Source organism: Hypanus sabinus, chromosome 22, assembly GCF_030144855.1.
Source record: "Hypanus sabinus isolate sHypSab1 chromosome 22, sHypSab1.hap1, whole genome shotgun sequence".
Taxonomy (NCBI): Eukaryota; Metazoa; Chordata; class Chondrichthyes; order Myliobatiformes; family Dasyatidae; genus Hypanus; species Hypanus sabinus.
The window spans coordinates 15,212,905-15,240,051 of NC_082727.1; the positions used below are offsets into that span (position 1 = coordinate 15,212,905).

At 47.4% G+C, this 27,147-nt stretch overlaps 2 protein-coding genes across 2 annotated transcripts in view; one reads left to right on the forward strand and one right to left on the reverse strand.

Annotated features, from left to right (window-relative positions):
• dnmbp (dynamin binding protein) overlaps positions 1-16,338 on the forward strand; it is a 159,116-nt gene extending 142,778 nt beyond the window's left edge. Inside the window, exons 13-17 of the mRNA XM_059947127.1 lie at positions 3,659-3,991; positions 8,412-8,591; positions 9,189-9,387; positions 10,498-10,973; positions 13,920-16,338. Coding sequence (XP_059803110.1) covers positions 3,659-3,991; positions 8,412-8,591; positions 9,189-9,387; positions 10,498-10,973; positions 13,920-14,105 — 1,374 coding nt within the window. The 3' untranslated portion in view covers positions 14,106-16,338. The remainder of the gene's footprint in view (positions 1-3,658; positions 3,992-8,411; positions 8,592-9,188; positions 9,388-10,497; positions 10,974-13,919) is intronic.
• abcc2 (ATP-binding cassette, sub-family C (CFTR/MRP), member 2) overlaps positions 16,306-27,147 on the reverse strand; it is a 123,037-nt gene continuing 112,195 nt past the window's right edge. The window contains exons 30-32 of the mRNA XM_059947123.1: positions 26,433-26,599; positions 19,849-20,043; positions 16,306-17,891 (exon numbers count right to left, since the gene is read on the reverse strand). Coding sequence (XP_059803106.1) covers positions 17,762-17,891; positions 19,849-20,043; positions 26,433-26,599 — 492 coding nt within the window. The 3' untranslated portion in view covers positions 16,306-17,761. The remainder of the gene's footprint in view (positions 17,892-19,848; positions 20,044-26,432; positions 26,600-27,147) is intronic.

Below are 27,147 nucleotides of genomic sequence, written 5' to 3' on the forward strand. Positions count from 1 at the left end.
GTTATTTTTTATTGGGTTTGTGATGCACACTGGCTGGGGAAGGGATTCATGCAAATATAGTTGGAAGGGGTTTGTGGAACACACTGGGACTAACTGGGGAAGGGTTCTGTGTGGCACACGGGCTGATGGGGAAGGGGTTTGTGGAACACACTGGGACTAACTGGGGAAGGGTTCTGTGTGGCACACGGGCTGATGGGGAAGGGGTTTGTGGAACACACTGGGACTAACTGGGGAAGGGTTCTGTGTGGCACATGGGCTGATGGGGAAGGGGTTTGTGGAACACACTGGGACTAACTGGGGAAGGGTTCTGTGTGGCACATGGGCTGATGGGGAAGGGGTTTTGTAGGACACACCAGTGGTGGACTGATTGAAACTGGGATGGACAAAGTTGTAGAAGTCTCAGGGGCTGGGGAAAGTGAATCAAGATAAGGATGGGAATTTTTTGAGCTGTTTTCTGGCAGGGAGAAGAATGGAAGGCGACCTCAGTGAAACATAAATTCTTTGGGAGTGAGTATAATGAGGGTGTTTCCCTCGGCTGAGAGCCAGTCGTCACCGACTGGGAATAACGGGTGAGCTCAGTTAGGAACGAAATACAGGGAAACTCCCATACTTAGAGGACATGGAATCTTCAGAGTTCTGTGTCCAGGGGTTCAGTCATTGAGATCGGAGATGGATAGATTCGAGGATGGGATAGAGAAAGAGGAGTGCTGAGGTCAAAGTCAAACTGGAGTTTATTGTCACTAGCAAACGTATGCACAGGTGCAATGAAAAACCTACCAGCAGCAGCATCACAGGCGCAGAGCATCAGATAAGCAACTTCCACTAGAAAAAGCATGAATTAAACATAAATTAGAACATAGCACAGTGCAGTACAGGCCCTTCGGCCCACAATATTATGCTGACCTATATACTCCACAACCTATCTAACCCTTCCCTCCTCCAGACACTACAACCCTCCATTTATCCACATGCCCAATCTAAGAGTCACTTGAATGTCCCGAATGTATCAGCCTCTACCACCATTCCCGGCAGTGCACACCATATGGTGGGTCTATTTATTTATTGAGGTACAGCATGGAATCGGCCCTTCAAGCCATGCCACCCACCAATCCCCCAATTTAATCCTACCCTAATCATGGGACTGTTTACAATGGAAAATTAACCTACCACCTGGTACATCTTAGGACTGTGGGAGGGAACCAGAGCCCCCAGAGGAAACCTTTGCGGTCAGAGGGGAGAAAGTACAAACCCCTTACAGACAGCGGATATGGCGACATACAGTGCCTATAAAAAGTATTCAACCCCCTTGGAAGTTTTCATGTTTTATTGTTTCACAACATCGAATCACGGTGGATTTAATTTGGCCTTTTTGACACTGATCAATAGAAAAAGACTCTTTCATATCAAAGTGGAAACGTATCTCTACAAAGTGATCTGAATTATTTACAAATATAATTTATTGCACAAGTATTCACCCCCTTCAAGTCAGTATTTATTAGATGCACCTTTGGCAGCATTACAGCCTTGAGTCTGTATGGATAGGTTTCTATCAGCTTTGCACATCTGGACACTGCAATTTTTCCCCATTCTTCTTTACGAAACTGTTCAAGCTCTGTCAGATTGCATGCAGATTGTGAGTGAACATCCCTTTTTAAGTCCAGCTGCAAATTCTCAAAGGATTGAGGTCTGGACTCTGACTTGGCAGTTCCAGGACATTAATTTGTTTTTAAGCCATTCCTGTGCAGCTTTGGCTTCATGCTTGAGGTCGTAGTCTTGCTGGAAAATAAATCTTCTCCCAAGTCGCAGTTGTCTTGCGGACCACATCATGTTTTCCTCCAGGATTTCACTGTATTTTGGATTTCCCTGTATTTTGCTGCATTCATCTTATACCCCCTACCTTCACAAGCCTTCCAGAGCCTGCTGCAGTGAAGCATCCCCAAAGCATGATCCATGGGATGGTAGGGATGATGTGTTTTTGATGATGTGATGTTTGGCTTATGCCAAACATAGCATTTAGTCCGATGGTCAAAAAACTCAGTTTTGGTTTTATCAGACCATAGACCCTTCTTCCAGCTGAGTTCAGAGTCTCCCACATGCCTCCTGACAAACTCTAGCTGAGATTTCATGTGAGTTTTTTTTCCAACAGTGGCTTTCTCTTTGCCACTCTCCCATAGAGCTGCGACTGGTGAAAGACCCAGGCAACAGTTGTATGTGCAGTCTCTCCCATCTCAGCCACTGAAACTTGTAACTCCTCCAGGTTTGTCATAGGTCTCTTGGTGGCCTCCCTCACTAGACCCCTTCTTGTATGGTCACTCAGTTTTTGAGGATGGCCTGCTCTGGGCAGATTTACAGCTGTGCCATATTCTTTCCATTTCTTGGTGATTGACTTAGCTGTACTCCAAGGGATATTCAGTGACTTGGAAATTTTCTTGTATCCATCTCCTGACTTGTGCTTTGCAATAACCTTTTTGTGGAGTTGCTTGGAGCATTCTTTTGTCTTCATGGTGTAGCTTTTGCCAGGATACTGACTCACCAGCAGTTGGACCTCCCAGATACAGGTGTATTTTTACTACAATCAGTTAAAACACCGGCTGCACACAGGTCTCCAAAAACAGATCTCCATTTAACTAATTACATGACTTCCAAAACCAAATGGTGACACTGGTAACGCACACAAAATGCTGGTGGAACACAGCAGGCCAGGCAGCTTCTGTAAGGAGAAGCACTGTCGATGTTTCGGGCCGAGACCCTTCGTCAGGACTGAACACAGCAGGCCAGGCAGCTTCTATAGGGAGAAGCACTGTCGACGTTTCGGGCCGAGACCCTTCGTCAGGACTGAACACAGCAGGCCAGGCAGCTTCTATAAGGAGAAGCACTGTCGACGTTTCGGGCCGAGACCCGAAAGGTCCTGACGAAGGGTCTCGGCCCAAAACGACGACAGTGCTTCTCCTTATAGATGCTGCCTGGCCTGTTGTGTTCCACCAGCATTTTGTGTGTGTTGCTTGAATTTCCAGCATCTGCAGATTTCCTCGTGTTTGCTGGTCTCACTGGTGGTGTTTTGGTGTGTAATATTAAAGGGGAGGGGGTGTGAATACCTATTGAATCAATAATTTTGTGTTTTATATTTGTAATTAATTTAGATCACTTTGCAGAGAAATCTTTTCACTTTGACATAAAAGAGTTTTTTTTCTGTTGATCAGTGTTTTTAAAAAAAAAGCCAAATTAAATCCACTATGTTTCAATGTTGTAAAACAATAAAACATGAGAAATTCCAGGGGGGGGGGGGGCGAATACTTTTTATAGGCACTGTATATGTGCTTTGATAATTAAATTAAATTTAAACCTTTGAACTACTCTCTGTATAAAAAAAGCTACCACTGACATTGCTAAACTTTCTTCCATCACCATAAATAGATGTTTTAAGATTATTTACAACCTTTACTTGAAAGAATGCAGATAGAAAACAGTCCTTTTTTGTGCAGGATGATCAAAATAGTTCAGTGTTGCTATACTCAGGTAGTGATTGGGGTTCAACAACTGAATGGTTGAAGGGAAGTGGTTGTACTTGAACTTGGTGGCATGGGACCTCAGTATCTGTTGTTGCAGAACTGGCTTGAGGCACTGAATTGCCCACTGCTCCCCTTGCGTTCTCGAACAGAAAGAGCGGACCGAGAGGCTGGTGATCGGCCCGTTGACCCAGCTGCTGGGGATGTGCGCGGGACCCCACAAGCTGATGATCAAGCGCTTCGACAAGCTGCTGGACTACCACAACTGTAAGGAGCGGGCGGAGAAGCTGAAGGACAAGAGAACTCTGGAGGAGCTGCAGGCGGCCAAGAACAACTACGAGGCCCTGAACGCCCAGCTGCTGGACGACATGCCCAGGTTCCACCGGAGCGCCGAGGAGCTCTTCATCAATTGCATGCGAGGCTTCGCTGAGGCTCACCGGGACTTGGTGGGAATGACACTGAAGGAGCTTCTCCCTTTGATGCAGGTAAGCCGAAGAGATGTGCCTGGTTCATTTCTTTCCCGAGGCATTTCAACCTAGAATTAAAAAAATATATAGTACTTAGTACTTCAAAAGTACTTGGTTCTCCTTCGTTTAGCTCGGCCTACAATGTCCGTGCTGAACATAGTGCCAAATTAAACTTAATTCAACCAGTTAGAATGCTCTCCGTGGTATAGCTGTAGACATTTTGTGGAGTTTTGTATGTCACTAAACAGTCAATCAAACTTCCTTATGGGTACCATGGAGAACATGCTGATTGGTTGCAACATCATCTGGTATGGAAGGACCAATGCACCGGATAGAAAAAAACAGCAGCGGGTTCTAAATTTGGCCAGCTCCATCACGGGCACTCCCCACCACACCACTGCGAATATCTTCAAGAGGCAGTACCTCAAAAAGGTGGCATCCTTCACTAGGGCCCCTCACCGCTTGGGACATACCCTCTTCCCATTGCTACCATCATGGGGGGAGATGCCATGCCCCTGAAAACTCACACTCAGTGTTTTGGAACCAGCTTTTTCCCCTCTGCCATTAGATTTCTGAGCTGTCCATGAGCCCAAGAACACCACCTCGTTATTCCTCTTTTGTACTTGGTAGATCTTTTTGTTGTAACTATTTATTATTGTGCACTGTACTGCTACCATGATGCAACAGATTTCAGAATCAGGATGAGATTCACCACCGCCAACATCTGTTGCAAAATTAGTTGTCTTTGCGGCAGCAGTACATTGTAATACGTGATAAATGGAGAGAAAGAAACTGAATTACAGTGTGTGTGTGTGTATGTATACATGATCTAGTTGTCATGGGTTCAATGTCCATTCAGAAATCAGATGGCAGAGGGGAAGAAGCTGTTCCTGAATCATTGAGTGTGTGTCTTCAGGCTTCTGCACCTCCTTTCTGACGGTAGCAATGAGAACAAGGCATGACCTGGGTGGCGGGGCCCTAATGATGGATGCTGCCTTTTTGAGGCATCACTCCTTAACGATGTCCTGGTTGCTGCAGTGGCTGGTGCCCATGATGGAGCTGAACAAGTTTACAACTCTCTGCAGTTTATTTCGATCCTGTGCAGTTCCACCCCCCCCCCCCCCCCCCACCATACCAGACGTGATGCAGCCAGTTGGAATGCTCTCCATGATATAGCCGCTGTTGTGCCTTCTTTGTAATTGCATCGATATGTTGGGAAAACAAATTTCATTTCTTATGTCAGTGATAATAAACCCAATTCAGATCAATTTCTACTGCCTGCACATAACCCATACCCCACCGTTATCTGCATATTCACATGTCCATTTATAAGCTTTGTAATCAGCACTGTCACATCTGCTTCCACCACCCCCCCCCCACCCCCGCAGGCACCCATCACATTCTGTGATTTAAAATAAAACAACTTAAGCCCATAAGACATAGGAGCAGAGTTGGGCCATTTGACCCTTCGAGTCTGCTCCATCATTCGATCATGGCTGACTTATTATCCCCCTCAAATGCATTCTCCTGCCTTCTTCTCATAACCTTTCTCCTTTAAACAATCTCTCTCTCATCTTGTGTCATTTATCTGAGCATATGGCAGAAAGTTTCAGTTCTTCTATTTTTATACCTGTGCCAAGAGCACCTAAGACATTTTGTCATTAAGACATCGACTTGATTCCACAAAAACCAGCTGGTGGTGTTAACATCCATGGGGCCACGGGCATGCTGGGGTTTCTCTCTCCTTCTCCGCATGAACTGTTGGCCTCTTGCCGAAGAAGGTCAAAGTGTAAACAAGGATTTCCCAGTGGCCAACCATTTCAATTCCAATTTCCATTCTCATATGTTGGTCCAGGGTCTCCTCTTTTGCCCCATTGAGGCCACTCCTGGGTTGCAGGAGCAACACTGTCTAGTTAGCCTCCGACTTAACGGCATCAACATTGTCTTCTCCACCTTTCGATTTTTCCCCTCCCCCTTTCCACTTCTTTATTTCCCCACTTTGGCACCAATCTTATCTCTTCTCACCTGCCCATCACCTCCCTCTTGTGCCCCTCCTCCTTTCCATTCTCCCATTGTCAACTCTCGTCTCCTGGCTGTTCCTTATTGTCCGGCCCTTGACCTTCCCCACCTCCCAGTCGATTAATTCATCCTTCCTCTCACCCGCTTGGCTCCGCCTATCACCTTCCAGCTTGTCCTACTTCCCCTCCACTCGACTTTTTATTCTAGTTCCTTCACCCTTCCATTCCAGTCCTGTTGATCCGAAACGTTGACTGTTTATTCATTTCCATAGTTGCTACCTGACCTGCTGAGTTCCTCCAGGATTTTGTGTGTGTATTGCTCTGGATTTCCGGCATCTGCAGAATCTCGTGTTTATGACTAAACTTGCAGATTTTTTTTGCACATCAGCGGTACTTCTATGGAGTGTACCTACTTATTGGCTGAGGCAGATGGGTACCTGGGCAGTGGGAGCATGGCTACTGCCCTGAACCATACCATTCCACTCTGCCCCCCCTCGTATTGTTGGGCTTGGCAGTTCATCCTGGGCTGCAGGTATCTCAGGATGTCCTCATCCCACAGTAAGGGTGGTGATCTCCGCACTGCGGTTCCCCTGTCAGTAAAAGGAAGGAGCTGGTCACTGATTTCGGGAGGCAGTGCTGAATATCCATCCCTGTCTGTATCCATGGTGCTGAGAGTGAGAGGGTGGAGAGGTTGTTCCTGTTGCCAACACCTGGTCCTGCTCCAGCCACACGAGCACTGTCCAAGAAGCCTCCACTTCCGCAGGAGGAAGACACAATAGTGACCCTCACTAGATTTTCCATATGCCCCACAGAAGGCATCCTGTCCAGATGCATTACGGCTTGGCAACCGATCCACCCAGGACCACAGGAAATTGTAGAGTCATGGACACAGCTCAGCACATCATTCAAGTGGGAGCTTCACTCTGTATCTAACCCGTGCTGTCCCTGTCCTGGGAGTGTGTGATGGGACAGTGTAGAGGGAGCTTCACTCTGTATCTAACCCGTGCTGTCCCTGTCCTGGGAGTGTGTGATGGGACAGTGTAGAGGGAGCTTCACTCTGTATCTAACCCGGGCTGTCCCTGTCCTGGGAGTGTGTGATGGGACAGTGTAGAGGGAGCTTCACTCTGTATCTAACCCCGGCTGTCCCTGTCCTGGGAGTGTGTGATGGGGCAGTGTAGAGGGAGCTTCACTCTGTATTTAACCCGTGCTGTCCCTGTCCTGGGAGTGTGTGATGGGGCATTGTAGAGGGAGCTTCACTCTGTATCTAACCCGTGCTGTCCCTGTCCTGGGAGTGTGTGATGGGACAGTGTAGAGGGAGCTTCACTCTGTATTTAACCCGTGCTGTCCCTGTCCTGGGAGTGTGTGATGGGGCAGTGTAGAGGGAGCTTCACTCTGTATTTAACCCGTGCTGTCCCTGTCCTGGGAGTGTGTGATGGGACAGTGTAGAGGGAGCTTCACTCTGTATCTAACCCGTGCTGTCCCTGTCCTGGGAGTGTGTGATGGGACAGTGTAGAGGGAGCTTCACTCTGTATCTAACCCGTGCTGTCCCTGTCCTGGGAGTGTGTGATGGGACGGTGTAGAGGGAGTTTCACTCTGTATCTAACCCGGGCTGTCCCTGTCCTGGGAGTGTGTGATGGGACAGTGTAGAGGGAGCTTCACTCTGTATCTAACCCCGGCTGTCCCTGTCCTGGGAGTGTGTGATGGGGCAGTGTAGAGGGAGCTTCACTCTGTATTTAACCCGTGCTGTCCCTGTCCTGGGAGTGTGTGATGGGGCATTGTAGAGGGAGCTTCACTCTGTATCTAATCCGTGCTGTCCCTGTCCTGGGAGTGTGTGATGGGACGGTGTAGAGGGAGCTTCACTCTGTATCTAACCCGTGCTGTCCCTGTCCTGGGAGTGTGTGATGGGGCATTGTAGAGGGAGCTTCACTCTGTATCTAATCCGTGCTGTCCCTGTCCTGGGAGTGTGTGATGGGGCATTGTAGAGGGAGCTTCACTCTGTATCTAATCCGTGCTGTCCCTGTCCTGGGAGTGTGTGATGGGACGGTGTAGAGGGAGCTTCACTCTGTATCTAACCCGTGCTGTCCCTGTCCTGGGAGTGTGTGATGGGACAGTGTAGAGGGAGCTGTTTCCTCAGCTGTGAAATCTTTCGAGTCACAGAGCACTACAGCACAGAAACTGGCCATCCCAAACTGCTACTCTGCTTAGTCCATCGACCTGCACCCTGACCATAGCCCTCCATACCCCTATCATCCATGTACATTATCCAAACATGTTGCAGTTACCCATTCCACTGGCAGCTCGATCCACACTCTTGGTAGCGATATCTGTTGATGTGATTGTGAGCTGATCTGCATCAGCTTGGATTACAAACGTGTCTGATACCGTGCGCAGGGAGACTGACACAGGGCTTTGTTCTGCAGCTGGTCTCGGTGGTGAGTAAGGACACGACCATCGTCGCCTCGTTCCAGGAGCAGCACACGAAGGCCATGCAGCAACTGCAAGTCTTCAGCTTCTTCCCAGACACGCTCCCTTCCTCCCGAAAGCCATTCGAGCGGAAGACCGCAGAGCGACAGTCTTCCAGGTGGCAAACGTCAGCAATGGTGAGTCCGAAGTTGTTACTTGTGTTCTACCAAACATCGTGGGCTTGCTGTGGTGGCTCCGGAATGTGTGACAAGTTACACATTGTAACTTGTTCAAGTTACACATTGTTCAAGTTAAAGTTTATCTCTCATTCACAGCCAATGTTCCTGCAGACGAAATTGCACAGCACAGTTCATCTAACTCGCACAACACAAAGTAATATTGCCACTGATAAATCAACAAATAAAAAATGTATTCCACTAGATTGATATTTAACATAAGATGCATTTATGACATCCCTTGCATGCATTTATGCATTTGACATGCATTTATAACACTGCTGGTGCTTAATAAGTGATGAGACCTGGGTGGTGGCAGAAAGTTCAGTAGTCTTGCAGTCTGCCCCCAGATCATCCTTAGGTTGTGTTCTTTGCAACATAAACACGACGTATTTCACTATATGTACATGATAAATCTGAACCTGAACTGAGATCGAGCGACAATCTGTTTGAAGGTAGAATGTACTTGTGGGGCCGAATGGCCTCCCTTCACTCCTATTCCTGGTTTTGTGTTTGAACGCCCGGCTCTGAGACTCCTCCATTTCTCTCTCTCTCCAGCCGATGGCCATCTGTCAGACCGAGGAACGGCGGGCAAGCCTGCTGGCCAAGTACGAGCCGGACAAGCTGTTCCAAGCCGAGAGGAACTTCAACGCTGCCCAGGAGCTGGATGTCTCCCTCCTGGAAGGAGACCTGGTTGGAGTCATTAAGCAGCAGGATCCCATGGGCAGCCAGAACCGCTGGCTGGTGGACAATGGAGGTAAGAGGCTCACTGTTTATTACCTCTGAATGGATCCAGTCTTTCATCCACTGTGACCTCAGGACCAGGGTTCTACATGAGAGGCGGCCGTTCCACCCACTTGTCCCAGAGATCCCTGATTGCTGCTAGTTTGTCGGTGACACGCCGCGCAGGTCCTGTGTCACGGTTGTCAAATCTGAGCGTAAATCTGTAGCCTAGCAGTGTGATCGGAGTTCGATTCCTCCTGTGAGGAGTTTGTACGTTCTTCCTGTGACTGCATGGGTCTCCTCCCACAATCCAAAGATGTACAAGGTAGGGTTCGTAAGTTGTGGCAATGCCACGTTGCTGCCAGAAGCATGCTCAGATAGGAGGCCGCCCTGTCGATCAGAGGTGAGGAGGAATTTCTTCAGCCACAGAGTGGTGAGCCTGTGGAATTCATTGCTGCTGATTGTTGTGGAGGCCATGTCAATAATATTTAAAGCGAAGGTTGATAAGTTCTTGATTAGTAAGGGCGTTAAAGGTTACGTGAAAAAGGCAGGAGAATGGGGTTGAGAAGGATAATAGATCAGGCATTGAGTGGGTCAGATGATGGGCTAAATGGCCTAATTCTGCTCCTGTTTCTTTTGGTAGGCGATATCTGTGGAAGAGTCTAAATGGTCGACTTTTCAGGCCAAGACCCTTCATTTGTACTGTGAAAGAAGGGGGCAGGGTAACAAGGTGGTGCTGGAGAGTCTGGGCCTGAACCGTCAAATGTTTAGTTCCGTCTACAGATGTTTCAGACGGGGCTCATCAGCCGTGGTTGGCAGCTCCTCTAAGAGAAGGAAAACTCTGATCTCAAACCTTCCACTGCCTTGCGGCTATACCCACTCATGGGGGTGGGGAGGGCTTTGTGAGTAAACCCTGAGGAACAATCTGGAGCTGGAGTCCCTAAGGCAGTCCAATGTTGAGTCCGACACTGGCTGGCAACTCCTGCGACGCTGCTGGCGCCAACCCGTATCGGTGTCTGCACAGACGCTGCATGGTGTGCTAAGTTCCCCAGCGTTGTGTGTGTGTGTGGATTGCTCTGGGTTTCCAGTACTCTGTTGTTTGTGAGTATTATGTGTGTGACGAGTGTTCCTTCCTCCCCTGCAGTGATGAAGGGCTTTGTGTACAGTTCCTTCTTGAAGCCCTACAACTCACGTCGCAGCCACTCGGATGTCTCGATGGGAAGCCAGTCCTCCAATGAGTCCGGCTACAGCGACTCCTCACCAGTGATTTCCCGGCAAAACAGCGCCTCAGCACTGTCAGTCAATCACTCCGGCGGCACCATCCTCTCCTCCTCGCTCCCGCCGCAGGCGCCGGCCCCCGCGGAGAACCCTCGCCACGCTGCCTCCCCGGCCCGCGCCCAGCCTGCGCCTCGGGCTCCAGCCCCAGCCGTCCGCTCCAGTGCCTCCGAGACCCTGGGCTCCAGCCGGCACGGGGATCCCCGCTCCGCGGGACCGCCAAAACGCTTCAGCCAGATGGAATACTCGCTGCCGCGGAAAAACTGGGAATGCCAGAAGGTCCTGCGCCGGACGTCGTCTCAGGAGGGCTACCTGGAGAGCAACAGCTTTGACCCCGGGCAGCAGGTACGTGTTGGTAGGCTGTCGGTCCCCACCGGAGACCGATATACACCCCCAATGACCCATTCTCCGCTCCCCCTCCCCATCCAATAAACTTTTCATTGCTACCTTCAAGGAGGAGGTACAGAAGCCTGAAGACACGCACTCAACATTTCAGGAACAGCTTCTTCCCCTCAGCCATCAGATTTCTGAATGGACATTGAACCCATGTACACTATCTCATATTTTTAAAAATCTTTTTCTTTGCTGCTTTTTGCACTACTTATTTAATTTTGTATCTTATTGTAGTTGATAGTTTTTAAATATTGTATTGCAGCATACTGCTGCCACAAAACATCATATTTCACAACGGATGCTGCTGATATTAAACCTGGTTCTGGTAGATACAGGCCATTCTGGCCAAGGCGGCCACCCAGCTAGTTCCAATTTCCTGCGTTTGGCCCATCTCCCTCCCCACCAAGTGATGGTATCGTACCTGCCTCAAACACCTCTGGCAACTCGTTCCATGTATTGACCATCCTCTGGGTGCCCCTCGGGTTCCGATTAAATCTCTCTCCTTAAACCTTTGCCCCCTTAGTTCTGAATTTCCCTCTTGACCGCTCAGTTTGCCTCGTCTGCAGCCTTCTCTGTCGCTGTAACACTATTCTGCATTCTGTTGTTTTCCCATTCTTTGATCCCAATGTACTAAAATGTGGAACGATCTGTTTGGATGGAATGTAAACAGCTTTTCACTGTACTGTGGTACATGTGACAATAATAAACCAATTTCCGATGATCAGTGTAGGCTTTTTCCACTGAGGCTAGGGGAGAAAAAAATCGGAGGACATAGGTTAAGGGTGAAGGGGGTGAAGTTTAAAGGGAACATGGGGGGGGGGCTTCTTCACACAGAGAGTGGTGGGAGTGTGGAATGAGCTGCCAGATGAAGTGGTAAATGCGGGCTCACTTTTAACATTTAAGAAAAACTTGGACAGGTACATGGATGAGAGGTGTATGGAGGGATATGGTCCAGGTGCAGGTCAGTGGGACTAGGCAGAAAAATGGTTCGGCACAGCCAAGAAGGGCCAAAAGGCCTGTTTTGTGCTGTAATGTTCTATGGTTCTATAGTTCTAAGTCCCACACTATCTCGTCACTAATGTGTAGAGCAGGGACCCTATGGTTAATGGTGTCCATGGCATTAAAAAAAGTTTGGGAACTCCCTTGCTATAGAGGAATAAAACCACAGCCTTTACACTGTGTGTGAGTACAGATCCCAGCCTGCTCAAATAAAACACGGATCAGTACAACACAGGAACAGGCCCTTCAGCCCACAGTGTCTATACTGAGCACAATGCCAAATGAAATGTCTGTGTCTGCCCATGGTCCATATCCTTACATTACCTGCCTATTCCTGTGACAGTCTGACTGCTTCTGAAGTGCTATTATTGTAGCTGCTTTCTCCACCACCCCAAGCAACCCATTCTGGACATCCACCGTTTTTGGGATGTGAATTTCAAGAATTGTACGAATTTTTTTCACCTGTTAGCAGAGGGGAAAATAATTTTGGGGAGAAAAAACATTTGGTTGAAATTAAATGAATTAAAATTATTTCTGGCACATCACCCCTGCAGTGTCAGGCCATAAGTCTTAGGAGCCAAATTAGGCCATTCAGCCCATCATGCCTGCTCTACATTCAATCATGACTGATTTATTTTCATTCTCAATCCTATTTTCCTGACTTCTCCCCAGTACGTTTGATGCCCTTACTAAACAAGAACCTATCAACCTCCATCTTAATTATACCAAGGGAATTCTACAAATTCACCACGCTCTGCCTAAAGAAATTCCTCGTCTGTGTTCTAAAGGGATGTGCCCTCTGGTCCTAGACTCTCTCAGTTACAGATGTCCCCCCCCTTTACGAATGTTCGCTTCACACCACTTCGCATTTACAAAAGACCTACATTAGTAATCTGTTTTCGCACTACAAAGAGGATCTTCGCTTTTATGAAAATTTTTCCCATATAAGTTAATGGTTCTTTGCTTTACACCATTTCGGCTTAAGAAAGGTTTCATAGGAGCACGCTACCTTTGTAAAGGTGGGAGGGACCTGTACTAGGAACATCCTCTCCAAGTACACTGTATCCAGGCCTTTCAATAATCGGTTGGTTTCAATGAGGTCCTTCCCCCACACCACCACTTCATTCTTCCTAAAGTCTAACAAGTACAGTTCTCAAGCATCAAATACTCCTCACATGTTAACCCCTTTTACTCCCAGAATCACTCTCATATCCCTCAGAAAGTCACAGGGAGAAACTAATGCACCTGAATGCATAAATCTAGAACATAGAGCAATACAGTGTAGGAACTGGCCCTTCAGCCCACTGTGTTTGTGATGGCCCATGATGACAATTTAAACTGTACATGTGCCTACATATGATCTATGTCCCTCTATTCCTTATCTGTTCATGTAATTGTCTAAATGCCTCTTAAACATTGCTGCCTTATCCGTTTCTCACACCTGCCCCGGCAGTGTGTTCCGGCAACGAACACTCAGTGTAAAAAATCTTGTTGTGTAAATCTCCTTTAAACTCGCCCCCCACCACTCCCTCTAGTATTAGAAAGGTTTAGAGGGATATGAACTGAATGCAGGCAAGCAAGACTAGCTTCCACAGGCAACACAAAATGCTGGAGGATCTCAGTAGCTTAGGCAGCACCGTTGGAGGGAAATGGACAATTGACCTTTCGAGACCAAGGTCCTGAGAAAGGGTCTCAACCTTGAATGTTGACTTTCCATTTCCCTCCACCGATGCTGCCTGACCCGAGTCCCACTAGCATAATTTATGTGTTACTGCAGGTTCTTATACCTCCCTCTCTGTACTTGGTTAGAATGGACCAGATGGGCTGAAGGGTCTTTTTCTCCTGCTGTATGACTCTGCCTCCCCAGGTCCACCTGACGGCTCTTCTCTCTCCGCCCAGGTTTACTACGCAGTGTACGACTTCAGGGCCCGCTGCGCAAACGAGCTCTCCATCGTCAACAACCAGCGGCTGCGAATCCTCCGCTTCCACGACATGAACGGGAACCGCGAATGGTGGCTAGCGGAAGCCAACGGCAGGCAGGGCTACGTTCCTGCTAACTATATCCGGAAAACGGAATACACGTGAGGGGAGAGTTGGGGATGGAACTAACTGCAGGTGTCATCTCATGCTTTACATAACTGGACAGAAGAGGAGACCAGGGCCTCCTGGTAGAACCAGACATCTCATTTCTTTCAGAAAGGGATTGGACTTAACTTGGGACAAATACTGGAGCTGATCTCGGCCAAACCTGCTGAGACGCATCCTTGTCGATCAAAAACATCCAGCGATGAACACCGTCCCATGTCTAAAGAACTTTAAACAGTTTGCTGATCTGGCCTTTTCCCTCGGCCCCTGGTTTCCATGACAACCAGTCTGAGGTTGGGAGCAGGGTTATCTCGTTGTGTGTTGGTGACAGTGCCGGGACCCCGAACGGCTGCTGTGATCACACACAATTGATGGGATATCAGGATCCCTGGGTGCTGGGGCCAAGGCATGTTTACAAAGCCAATGAGGACATGGTATGAAACACTTAACAGTACCGTATTGTATAAATGCAGCATTTAAGCTTGATGTATCATTGAATGTTCAAAGGTGTTTTACACGACATATGGCAGAGTTTTATAAGTTACTCGGTTTGAGTATTTCAGCTGTGTCAAGTTGAAGTACAAGCCTGGTCACAATTCTCAAGATGCTGGAATAACTCAGCGGGTCAGGCAGCGTCTGAAGTGGATAAGGGACAGTTGGCGGTTTGGACCAAGCAGCAGAGATCGCAGATAGAGAGCATTAGAGAGGGTCTTACTGGACCCTCATTGAAGAGCTGAGGAAAACCTCTTCAACGTGGGTAAACCTTGAAGAGACCTCACAGTGGAACGGCAAAGTGTGGACAGGAGACCGCAGCTGTTGGAATCTGGAACCACCCAAGATGCTGGAGGAACTCGGAGGGGTCACACAGCATGTGTGGAAGGAAATGGACGGTCCAGACAAAGAGTCAACAACTGTCCATTTCCCTCCATAGATGCCGCTCGACCCACTGAATTCCTCTAGCACCTAATGTGTTGCTGTAGATTCCAGCACCTGCCATCTCCTGTTTCCCCTACCCTGGGCATGTTAGGTCAGCTATCCATCTTGAGAACTGTGGGCAAAGAAGTTTGACTCCAGACTGTGACTGAAGAAAACCAAAGGAGGTGATTACAGCACAGTACAGGCTCTTCGGCCCACGATGTTGTGCCGACCTTTTAATCTACTGTAAGATCAATCTAACCCTTCCTTCCCACCCTCCATTTTCCTTTCATCCATGTGCCTGTCTAAGAGTCTCGTAAATGCCCCTAATGTATCTAACTGTACCATTGAGTGTTCCACACACCTGCTGCTCAGTGTGTTAAGAAACCTACCTCTGATGTTCCTCTCCCCCCCCCCCCCCCCACCCAACCATCCAATCACTTTAAAATCATACCCTCTCATTTCCGCCCTGGGAACGTGTCTCTGGGTGTCTGTTTGACCACACATCTTGTCTCATACACCTCTCATCCTGCTTCACTCACAGGGGAAGGCGGGGAGAGAGGAGTTTTTCAAAACCAAATGCAATAGAACTGAAGCTCCTCCTGGTATCAGCATCTGGGGGAAACCACTCAAGAATGGGTACTGGTCAGTGGGATGCTGGGAAACGGGGTCCAGGTGAAACGCAAAGCCAAGTGTCTGCCTAACGTGCGTGAATCTTCTGAGCGGAGAGCCCTAGCGATTGGACATCAGCTCTTCCTCCCACTAACACGTGCTTCCACAGCTACCCTGTGATCAATGTGGGCTCTTTATGACAATGGCTTGAAGACCCTTTCTTCAAGGTTGGTCTGTGTGCTTCCCAACCACGTTGTCACCCTGTGCTACTGCTGGAGAATCTTATTCTTGGCTGTTGGGTAAGTGAGCGACTTGGGTCTATCACAAACCCAGTCTCCATTAAGCCTTGACCACAGCAACTGTGGGGTTGTGATGGTCCATCCTCCTGACCCGGCCTCACCTAGGCAACCGGACAGAATCACCAAACCTGTCTGGGTCAGCTGGGAATGTGGTTCTGCGATATCCCACCTGTGGAAAACAGACTTGGTGCTAAGAAAACTGTGCTGGGAAAAGGAAAGGACTTTACACCCCCTAACTCCAAGGAGCACCCTTGTGAGAGACATGCGACTGTGGGTATCTGTGAGCAGAGCACATCTGTATTCTGTAAATATGTCACCATCTCAGAGAATGGACACAATCAACACCTGGAGCCAACAAATGAAGAGAATGTCTGTTCGGGAATTAAAAAGATTTTTATTTCTCCAAAGTCTTTGTGTGTGTGAGGGGGAGAGAGTGAGAGAGAGGTCTAGGCCCAGAAATCTTTTCAGTGCAACTTCAGTGAAAGAATTCAATCTGAAGCAAGCTTGCTTATGGAGCTGGAATGGCTCGGACACCTTGATAAACTGTAATTCAGAGCTATAAGGCCATTTGATGGACATGGACTGTGACATTATGTGGGATACAGTACATTGCTTCTTCAGGATGCTTGGCACATCTTCGGCTGCGTGTCAATGGGTATTGCTACTGGTTTATAATTGTCACAGCTATCATTGGGGAGGAGGTACACAGCTCATATGCAGATAGGGGAGGGGAGAGTGGGGTTAGAAACAGAGGCTGGGAGGTGCTAGGTGGAACGTAGAGCCAAGTGAGGGTGGTGGGGACAGGGTGAGGGGACTAGACCCAGTGGGAGGGTGTGTGGGTGATGTTGGGCAGATGGAATGGGTGGGAGAGGGGAAAGAAGCAGGGTGATGTGTGTGGGAACAACTGGAGGAAAGAGGAGGAGCAGGTTACTGCAAGTTGGAGAGTTCATTCGTTGTAGACAGTCCAGAGAGGAAAATGAGGCGCCATTCCTCTAATTTGTTTTTAGCTTCACCCCAGCATCAGCAGAGGCAGAGAACAGACAGGTTGGTGAGGGAATAGACAAACCAGGAATTCCAGATGGAGCATTTAACCCTACGTTGCAGCTGAGGCTGCTGTAATGTAATGCCCAAACTACCCGGAGCCCCTCGGTAACTCAAAGCACCTTTAGCAGCAAAACATCAATGGGTTCCTCACGGGAGCCATTGTCAAATGGAAGTCAACACAGAGGCAGGTGGCAAGAAGATGGTCTGGTCAACCAGTGGTGGGGGGGAAGTTATAGGGGACCTAAAGTAGTGGTGGGGTTGTAGAGGGGGTCTGGAGGATATTGGGGAGTTACAGAAGGAATTGGAGAGTAGTGGTGGGGCAATAGAAGGGAAGTTGCTCACGAATTTTGGTGGGAGAATTATAGAGGGAATGTAAAGAGTATTGGTGAGTAATTGTGGGGGATTGTAGCGAGGGTGGTATAATAGAGAGGAATCCAGGCAGCCAGTGGTGTGTGGGTTAAATCCACGGGGAGCTGAGGATGAGAGTATTGAACTGGGGGGAGGTGGTGAGATGTGAAAGCCATGGGCACACGATGTGTGTGATAGATCCCAGTCGATGCCAGGTAATCTTGACATTCCGCTGTGTGCCCATCGCAGAGACCTAGGCACGCCTCCCCTGTCTGAGGAGGTGCTGGATGTGAGATCCCAACTGCAGCTCACTACAGTTCAGAAGGTCAGGATCTTTTACATGAGAGAGCAGTCTGAGACACTGAGGTGGAGATCATCGACACTTGTGCCCTCCTTCCGAGCGGTTGACACCAGCCCTTATTGTGCTCAGAAAGACTCTTAGAGAGCTGTGTCCCCTTCCAATGCTACGCCAGCATCCAGCGCCATACGGTAGAAGCATCCTTTGCTTTGGAGGAGCGCAGCAGGGGTGTCAAATTCCAGGATTTTTCCAGTGTCCAGAACCATCACCCTACCAGACAAGATAACAGTTATTAATGACTCTGCTTCCTTCTGAGCTGGTCCACCCAAGAGCCACAGACAGAGGTGAGAGGGGAAAGATTAACAGGTGATCTGTGGGAAAGGGTGATCAGAATCAGGTTTATCATCAGTGGCAAGGAGTACGTCATGGAATTTGTTGTTTTGTGCTGCAGTATAATATGAGACTGAAAATATAGTTACAGTGCAATAAAAATATTTTAAATTATGCAGAAGAGGAACTGTGAGGTAGTGTTCATGGACTAGAGGGGAAGAAGGCCTTCCTAAAATGTTGACTGTTGTCTTCAGGCTCCTGTAGCTCCTCCCCAATGGTAGCACGAGATAGAGGAGGGTACGCTTCCCACACTTGGACAGGGACAATGGATTGGAAATGTTTAGAGAGATATGGGCCAAATGCAGGAAAATGGAACAAGTTTGTAGAGAGATCGCAGACTGTTGCAAGAAATATAAGGTTGTTATAGTGGGTGATTTTTGACTTTCCATGTATTGATGGATTTCCATACTGCAAAAGGACCAGATGGGATAAAGTCTGCCAAAGGTGTTCAGGAAAGTTTCCTTAATCCATACATACAAGTTCCAGTGAGAGAGTGTGCCTTACTTGGATTTCTTTTAGGGAATGAGACAGGGCAGGTGACGGAAGTTTCAGTAGGGGAACATCTACTGATTATAAGGCCGTTAGTTTCAAAGAATAAGAAATACAAGTAAACAGTTAAAGAAATCAGGAGGGCTGAGAGAAGGCATGGGGTTGCTCTAGCAATTGACGTGAAGGAGAATCCTAAGGGCTTCTACAGATATGTTTAGAGCAAAAGGATTGCAAGGGACAAAATATGGTCCTCTGGAAGATCAGAATGATATATATGTAGAGCCAAAAGAGGTGGGGGAGAGCGTAAATGGATATTTTGGCATCTATTTACTCGGGAGGTGGACAAGTGAGGCAAAGCAGCCTCAAAGTGAGGAGATAACAGAGGAGGAGGAGGTGTTTGCTGTCTTGAGGCAAATCAGGGTAGACAGATTCCCAGGAATGTGTTCCCGCAGACCCTGTTGGGGTCAAGTGCAGAAATTGCAGGGGCCCTAGCAGAGGTGTTTAAATTATCCTTAGCGACAGGGGAGGTACCGGAAGATTGGAGGTTGGCTAATATTGTTCCAGTGTTTAAGAAAGGCTCCAAGAATAAACCAGGAAATTATGGGCCAAATGACATCAGTAGTGGGAAGGATATTGGAGGGTACTCTAAGGAAGCAGATGTATGACTTTGGATAGACAGGGACTGATTAGGGATAGTCAGCATAGCTTTATGCATGGTAGGTCATGTTAACCAATCTAGAGAGTTTTTCAAGGAAGTTACCAGGACAGTTGATGAAGGCAAAAGAGTGTATACTCTGTGTAGACTTCAAGAAAGGCATTGACAAGGTCCCACAAGGTTGGTCAAGAAGTTTCAAGATGAGGTGGTGAATTGGATTAGACACTGGCTTTGCGGGAGAAGCCAAAGAGTGGTAGTAGATGGTTACCCCTCTGACTGGAGGCCTGTGACCAGTGGAGTGCCGCAGGGATCAGTGCGGAGTCTGTTCATCATCGATATCAATGATCTGATGATAATGTGGTTAACTGGATCAGCAAATGTGCGAATGGCTCCAGGATTGGGGGTGTAGTGGACAGCGAGGAAGACAACTAAAGCTTGCAGCGGGATTTCAAGCAGCTGAAAAATGGCAGATGGAATTTAAGTGTGAGGCGTTTCACTTCAGCAGGACCGGCCCGGGTAGGTCTTACACAGTGAATGGTGGGGCACTGAGTGTGGTGGAACAAAGGAATCTGGGAATACAGGTCCTTAACTTACTGAACGTGGTGTCACAGATAGGGTCGTAAAGAAAGCTTTTGGCACATTGGCCTTCGTAAGTCATGGGATCTTGCTGCACCGAGGTCAACCAGCCCTTACCGGGTGCAGTCCATGATGGTGAAGAGGCGGTGGGCGATGATGAGCATGGTGCAGTCAGCGAACTGGCTGCGGATGGTGCTCTGGATGAGTTCGTCAGTCTCCAGGTCCACCGCCGCCGTCGCCTCATCCAGGATGAGGATCTTGGACTTGCGCAGGAGTGCCCGGGCCAGGCACAGTAGCTGCCGCTGCCCCACACTGCGGGGAGAGAAAACAGATCACGCAGAAGCTTGGTGAAACAGTGGGCACTTGCATTAGATTGGCTTTATTGGTCAAATATACATCGAAACAGTTCCTCAAGTTCGTCATAGTTAGGATTGCTCAACCTTTTTGCTCCCACAATCTATGCATCTCCGATAGCCTGTGACAAGCAAGTCCAGCTCCTGGCCTTCACGTAAGTCCAGTGGAACCATTTTTACTGACAAGGGAAGGGGCATAGGTGGGTTCCTAGTGCCTTAAAACCAGTCTCTGAGCAGGTGTGGTTCGCCAGACGCAGCCTAAGGGAAGGAAAACTCTGATTTCAAAACACTGCTGCCTTGCAGCTAAACCCACTCATGGGGAAAGCTTTGGGAGTAAACCCCGAGGAATAATCCAGAGCTGGAGTCCCCATGTCGGTCCTACATGAGATCAATGCTCCTGTAACTCCTGCGATACTGCCGGTACCAAACTGTGTCAGTCCCTGCTGCTGCTTTGCATCCAGGGGAGTCTGCTTGCTCTCCGTACTGTACTGTCCTGTATCACATAGAAAGCTAGGTCACAATATCTGTAGTTGACCCCGACCAACGGAGGGCCTGCACAGCAGCCTTTACATTGAAGCTTACAGTGAAATAACAACACACTCAAAATGCTGGTAGAACACAGCAGTCCAGGCAGCATCTATAGGGAGAAGCGCTGTCGACGTTTCGGGCCAAGACCCTTCGTCAGGACAGTGAAATGCTTTGTTTGTGTTAACAGCCAACACGCTACAAGGATGTGCTGGGGGCAGCCCTCAAGTGTCATCATGCTTATATAACAGCGCCAGTACAATGTCCCCATAACCTCCTAACCCTAACCATACGTCTTTGGAACGTGGGAGGGAATTGGGAGACCCAGAAGGAGATCATACAAACTTGAGCCCTTCCCAGGACTCCTGTTACCCATCCAATTTGTGGCCAAGGGCTGAACCACACCCATATCTCACGTACAAATGTCCATGCCATGTGTGTATACATAACATAGACACACTCGTGCATATGTAGACCCATACTGTTTGCAGGCAGACATGCACACACAAACTTACAGGCACGTGTACGTATACAAATTGAAGTTAGTGTAACACTGTTAGAGTCCAGCTTCAAGGAGTAATGCCTCAAAAATGCAGTGTCCATAATTAAAGACCCCCCCCCCCACCACCACCCAGGGCATGCCCTCTTCTCATTGCTACCATCAGGAAGGAGGTACAGAAACCTGAAGGCACACACTCAGTGATTCAGGAACAGCTTCTTTCCCTCTGCCATCCGATTCCTAAATGGACATTGAACCCTTGAACTCTACTTTTTATATTTTGCACTACCTATTTAATACAACTACTATTTAATACGTATATATTCACACTGGAATTCTATTTTTATCTATTATTATGTATTGTATTGTGCTGCTGCCGCACAGTTAACAAATTTCACGACATGCAGAGATAGTTAAACTAGATTCTGCCCAATTAACCTACTAATCCTTGCGTCTTCAGAGCAGCAAGAGGGAATCCGTGCGATCGTCGGCAGAATATAAAAGCTCCTCGCTTGGAGGATTTGAACCTGGGTAACTGCCGCCGTAACCAAAGACGCACAGGTTCGTAGGTTAACTGGGGAGTGTGGGCTAGCTGTGTCACATGCTGTGTCTGTAAATAATAAATAAAAGGACACAGCAATACAAACATACGGAGAGGCATACACATGTACATCCATGGACCCTCATATACAATGCTGCTTTCTATGTACATAAGCAGGCATAACTTCCTCACAGTGTACACAGACAAAACTACACACGTGCACCAAATACACACACTGTTTTATGTACACCCCGCAAACACATACTATTTGTGTCCAAAAGCACCCGTGAATACACACAGGATACAGTAGTAATTCCCATGTTATGCACTCATACCATGTGTATACTGTAATGTACGCAGATAAGAGTCTTGCCCATGGTGTGGTTGTTCCTCTCCAGACATTGGGTGGTAACCTTGCCACTTCTTTAGCATCTGTCCCGTGGCTAGCTCAACGCTCAACCCAGCACGGATGGAAAGTGCACTAGAAGCCGGCCGGATTCGAACCCAGGACCACTCGCCTCGGAGTCCGGTGTAGATACCACTGCACCACCAGCCGGCAAGTTACCCATGCTTACAGGCTTGTAGATGCAGACGGTGCAAATTTGTTTACTCCTACATACACGGGATGTACCTGTATGTAGGTACAGGTGCCCAGCATGTCATACAGCATTCGCACCACCATGTCTGCTGACCATCAAATGCCCATCCAATCTTATTTACCAGCCTTTCAATCCTTTGCTCATCATAAACAAGAGATCCTCCAGCTGCTGGAAATGGAACCTATAACAGTACTGCAGTACAGGCCCTTCGGCCCACAATGTTGTGCTGACCTTTTAACCATCTCCAAGATCAATCTAACCCTTCTGCCATACTTAGACCTCCATTTTACTTTCATCCATCTGCCTAGCTAAGTCTCTTAAATGCTCCTAATGTGTCTGTCCCTACCACCACCCCAGTAGGGTGTTCCATGCACTCACCACTCTCTTTGTAATTAGAGAGACATCACTTCTGACATCACCCCTATACTTTCCTCCAATAACCTTAAAATTACACCTGCGCCCCATATTATCCATATTTGCACTGAGATAAAGTTTCTGGCTGTCCACTCTATCAATGCCTCTTATCATAGATCTCTATCAAGTCACCTCTCATTTTCCTTCGCTCCAAAGAGAAAAACCCTAGCTTACTCAGCCTATTTTCATAACGCATCTTTCCCTAATCCAGACAGCATGTGTTAAATCTCCTCTGCACCCTCTTTAAAGCTGCCACATCCTTCTTAAAATGAGGCGAGAACTGAACACAATATTCCAAATGTGGTTGAACCAGGGTTGTTGCAACATTACTTGGTGGCTCTTGAATTCAATGCCTGGACAAATAAAGGCCAACACACTATACACCTTTTTAACAATCTGATCACTTGCACAGCAACTTTGAAGGATCTATGGCTGTGGACCCTCAAGAACCAGAAAAGGATTGTTTTATTTCCACTCACTGCCTCCTACCAATTAGCCAATGCTCTAACCATGCCAGTAGCTTTCCTGTAACACCACATACAGAACGCTGGAGGAACTCAGCTGACCAGGCAGCAACTATGGACTCAGATTTTTCCACAGATGCTGCCTGGCTGCTGAGTTCCCCTAGCATTTTGTGTGTGTTGCTTTGATTTCCAGCATCTGCAGTTTTTCTCTTGCTCCTATAATATCATGGGCTTCTAATTTGATAAGCAGCCTCAAAGGCACCTTGTCGAAGGTTTTCTGAAAGTCCAAATACACAATATCCACTGCATCCCCTTTATCTATCCTACATGTAATCTCCTCAAATAATTCCAACAGGTTCGTCAGGCAAGATTTTCCAGTAAGGAAATCATGCTGACTTTGTCCTATCTTGTCCTGTGTCACCAAGTACTCTTAACAATTGATCCTAAAATCTCCCCAACCACTGAGGTCAGGCTAACTGCTCTATAATTTCCTTTCTGCTGCCTTACTCCTTTCTTAAAGACTGGAGTGACATTTGAAATTTTCCAGTCCTCTGGCACCATGTCAGAGTCCAGTGATTTTTGACAGATCATTACTAATGCCTCTACAATCTCTACTGCTACCTCTTTCAGAACCCTAGGGTGCAGTTCATCTGGTCTGGGTGACTTATGTACATTTAGGTCTTTCAGCTTTTTGAGCACCTTCTCCCTTATAATAGTAACTGCACTCACTTCTCTTCCTTCACACACTACATCTGGTACACTGCCAGTGTCTTCCACAGTGAAGAATGGTGCAAAATACTCATTTAGTTCATTTGCCATCTCCTTTTCCCCGTTATTATTTCTTGTTTTCGATAGGTCCTATATCCATTCTCATCTCTTTTTTTTTACATACTTCAAATAGCTTTCACTATCCACTTGGTATTGTTTTCTAGCTTGCTTTCATATTTCATCTTTTCCCTCCTAATGATTCTTTTAGTCGCTCTCTGTAGGTTTTTAAAGCTTCCCAATCTTCTGTCTTCCCACTAATTTTTGCTTTGTTGTATGCCCTCTCCTTTGCCTTTACATTCGTTTTGACGTCCCTTGTCAGCCACAGTTGTACTAATTTGCCATTTAAGTATTTATTTGTTTTTGGAATACATCTACCCTGCACCTTCCTCATTTTTTCCAGAAACTCAAGCCATTTCTGTTCTGCTGTCATCCCTGCCAGCATCTCCTTCCAATTTACTTTGGCCAACTCCTCTCTCATACAGCTGTAAATTCCACTGAAATACTGCTGTGTCAGACTTTATTTTCTCCCTATCAAATTTAAAATTAAACTGAATCATATTGTGATCACTACCTCCTCAGGGTTATTTTACCTTAAACTCCCTAATCACCTCCCGTCCATTACATAACACCCAATCCACTACAGCTGATCCCCTAGTAGGCTCAATGATGAACTGCCCTAAAAGGCCTTCTCATCAGCATTCAACCAACTCACTTGCTTGGGATTAATTTCCAATGAGGAAACCTGATTTTCCCAATCAGTTGAAATCTCCCATGACTATCATAACATTGCCCTTTGACAAGCCTTTTCCATTTCCTGTTGTAATTGTGGTCCGCATGCCAGTTACTGTTGGGGGGCCTGTATATAACTGCCATCAGGAACCTTTTATCCTTGCAGTTTCCTAACTTAACCCACAAGGATTCAGCACCTTCCGATCCTATGTTACATCTCTCTACTGATTTGATGCCATTCTTTACCAGAGAACCATGCCTCCCCCTCTGCCTACCTTCCTATCCCTCAGATACAAAAAGCATTCTTCTTGGGTGCATCACAACCTGGTATGGAAGTTGTCCTGACCAAGACCAGAAGAAGCTGCAGAAGATCGTGAACATAGCCCAGCACATCACACAAACCAATCTTCCATCCTCGGACTCACTTTACACCGCACGCTGTCGGAGCAGTGCAGCCAGGATAATCAAGGTCACGACCCACCCAGCCAACACACTTTTTGTCCCTCTTCCCTCCGGGAGAAGGTTCATACAGCCAGATTTGGAAACAGTTTCTTCCCAACTGTGATAAGACTGCTGAACAGATCCTGACCCGGATCTGGGCCGTACCTTCCAAATATCCAGACCTGACTTGCACTACCTTACTTTCCCTTTTCTATTTTTCTAATTATGATTTATAATTTAAACTTTTATTATATTTACTTCAATTTGTACTTCAGGGAGCGTGAAGCGCAGAAACAAATATCACTGTGATGATTACAGTAATGATGCTTTATTACAATAAAGTATAATGATACTGCAAAGATGATACTACAATGGACATTCAGGTCCCAACTACAACCAGCCTTCAGTCACGATTCAGTGATGGCCACAACGTCATATCCAGCAATTTTTAAAAGTGCAACAAGATCACCCAGCTTATTTCTTATACTCTTGTGCACTGAGGTATGACACTTTGAGTGCTGAATTTGCTACCCCTTTTGATTCTGCATCCCTAATGCACTGATGCTCACCCTGCTGGCTGCAATTATGTCCTGTCCAGTCTGACTGCACACTATCTTTGCTTTTTTACCATCTGTCCTATCCTGGATCCCTTCACTCCAGTTTCACCCCCCTGTCTAATTACTTTACACCCTCCCACCCAGCCAAACTTCCTTGGATTCCACGCCTCCAATCTCTGTGAATGAGCCTACCACAGAGAACCTTTTCAAAAGCCTTACTAGAATTCATATACACCACATCCACTGCTCTACCTTCATCAATGTGCTTTATCACATCCTCCAGGCATTCAATCAGGCTTGTGAGGTATGACCTGCCCCTCACAAAGCCATGCTGACTATCTGTAATCAGACACCGATTCTCTAAATTCTCACAAATCCTGTCATGAAGAATCCTCTCCAATAATTTGCCCACCACTGAAGTAGGACTCGCTGCTCAACTGTATAATTTCCATTGGGTTCCTCTCTTGAGCAACGCACACCTGTGGCTTCAGGACCAACAAAAAGGTGAAGATTCAGTCTCTCTCTCTCACACACACAAACAAAAACAAAATCTATGGAGGGATGATCAGGTGATGGTCCAAGGTCGTTCATCAGGACGGGAAAGGAAGTGGGCAAAGTCCAGGTTAAGGTAGGAAGCTGGGTGGGGGATAGGTGGAATAGGCTGAATGATACATGCATAAATAGACCAAACACTCCATTATATGCACAAACACACATGCTCACAGGCTGATGACTTGAACGGTGATTGATCGTTGGACGGATGACCGAGAGCTGGGATCTCCTCGTGTGGTTGATGGAGGCAGTGACCTACCTGAGGTTCTCGCCTCCTTCTGATACTCCATGCTGCAGCTTGTCAGGGAGGCCGGTGATAAAGTCCTTCAGGTGAGCCAGTTCCAATGTGTTCCACACCTCCTCGTCGGAGTACGTGTTGAATGGGTCCAGGTTCATCCGGATGGTACCCGAGAACATCACTGGATCCTTGCAAAGTTCAAAGGGAATTTATGCTACTTTAAGATTAATTTTCTTGCAAGCATTTACAGAAAGATAAAAAATAATAGAATCATAAAAAAACTACATATAAACAAGGACCGACAAGCAACCAGAAGAGAAACTGTGAAAATATAAACAGTACTGAAAACATGAGTTATAAAACATCTTTGAAAATGAGTCTGCAGGTTGTGGAATTAGTTCAGTCAAGTTATCCACACCAGTTCAAGAGCCTGATGATGACTGTTCCTGAACCTGGTGGTGTGGGACCTGAGTAGTGAGAAGAGAGCATGGCTAAGATGATGGGGGTCTCTGATGGTGGTTGCTGCTTTTCTGAGCATACAAGTGAGCTCAGGGGTGGGGAGGGCCTTTGCCTGTGATGGGAGTATGATGGATGCAGCAACAGACGAGCTCGAGTCTGGGCAATGTGCCAAACGGGGTGGCCAGAAAGTGAACAATGAGATTAACTAAACGGGAGTTCTGCTGGACAGGGCAGGTGTAGAGACAGCTGCTGGAACCCGCAGTGAAAAGCAAGATGC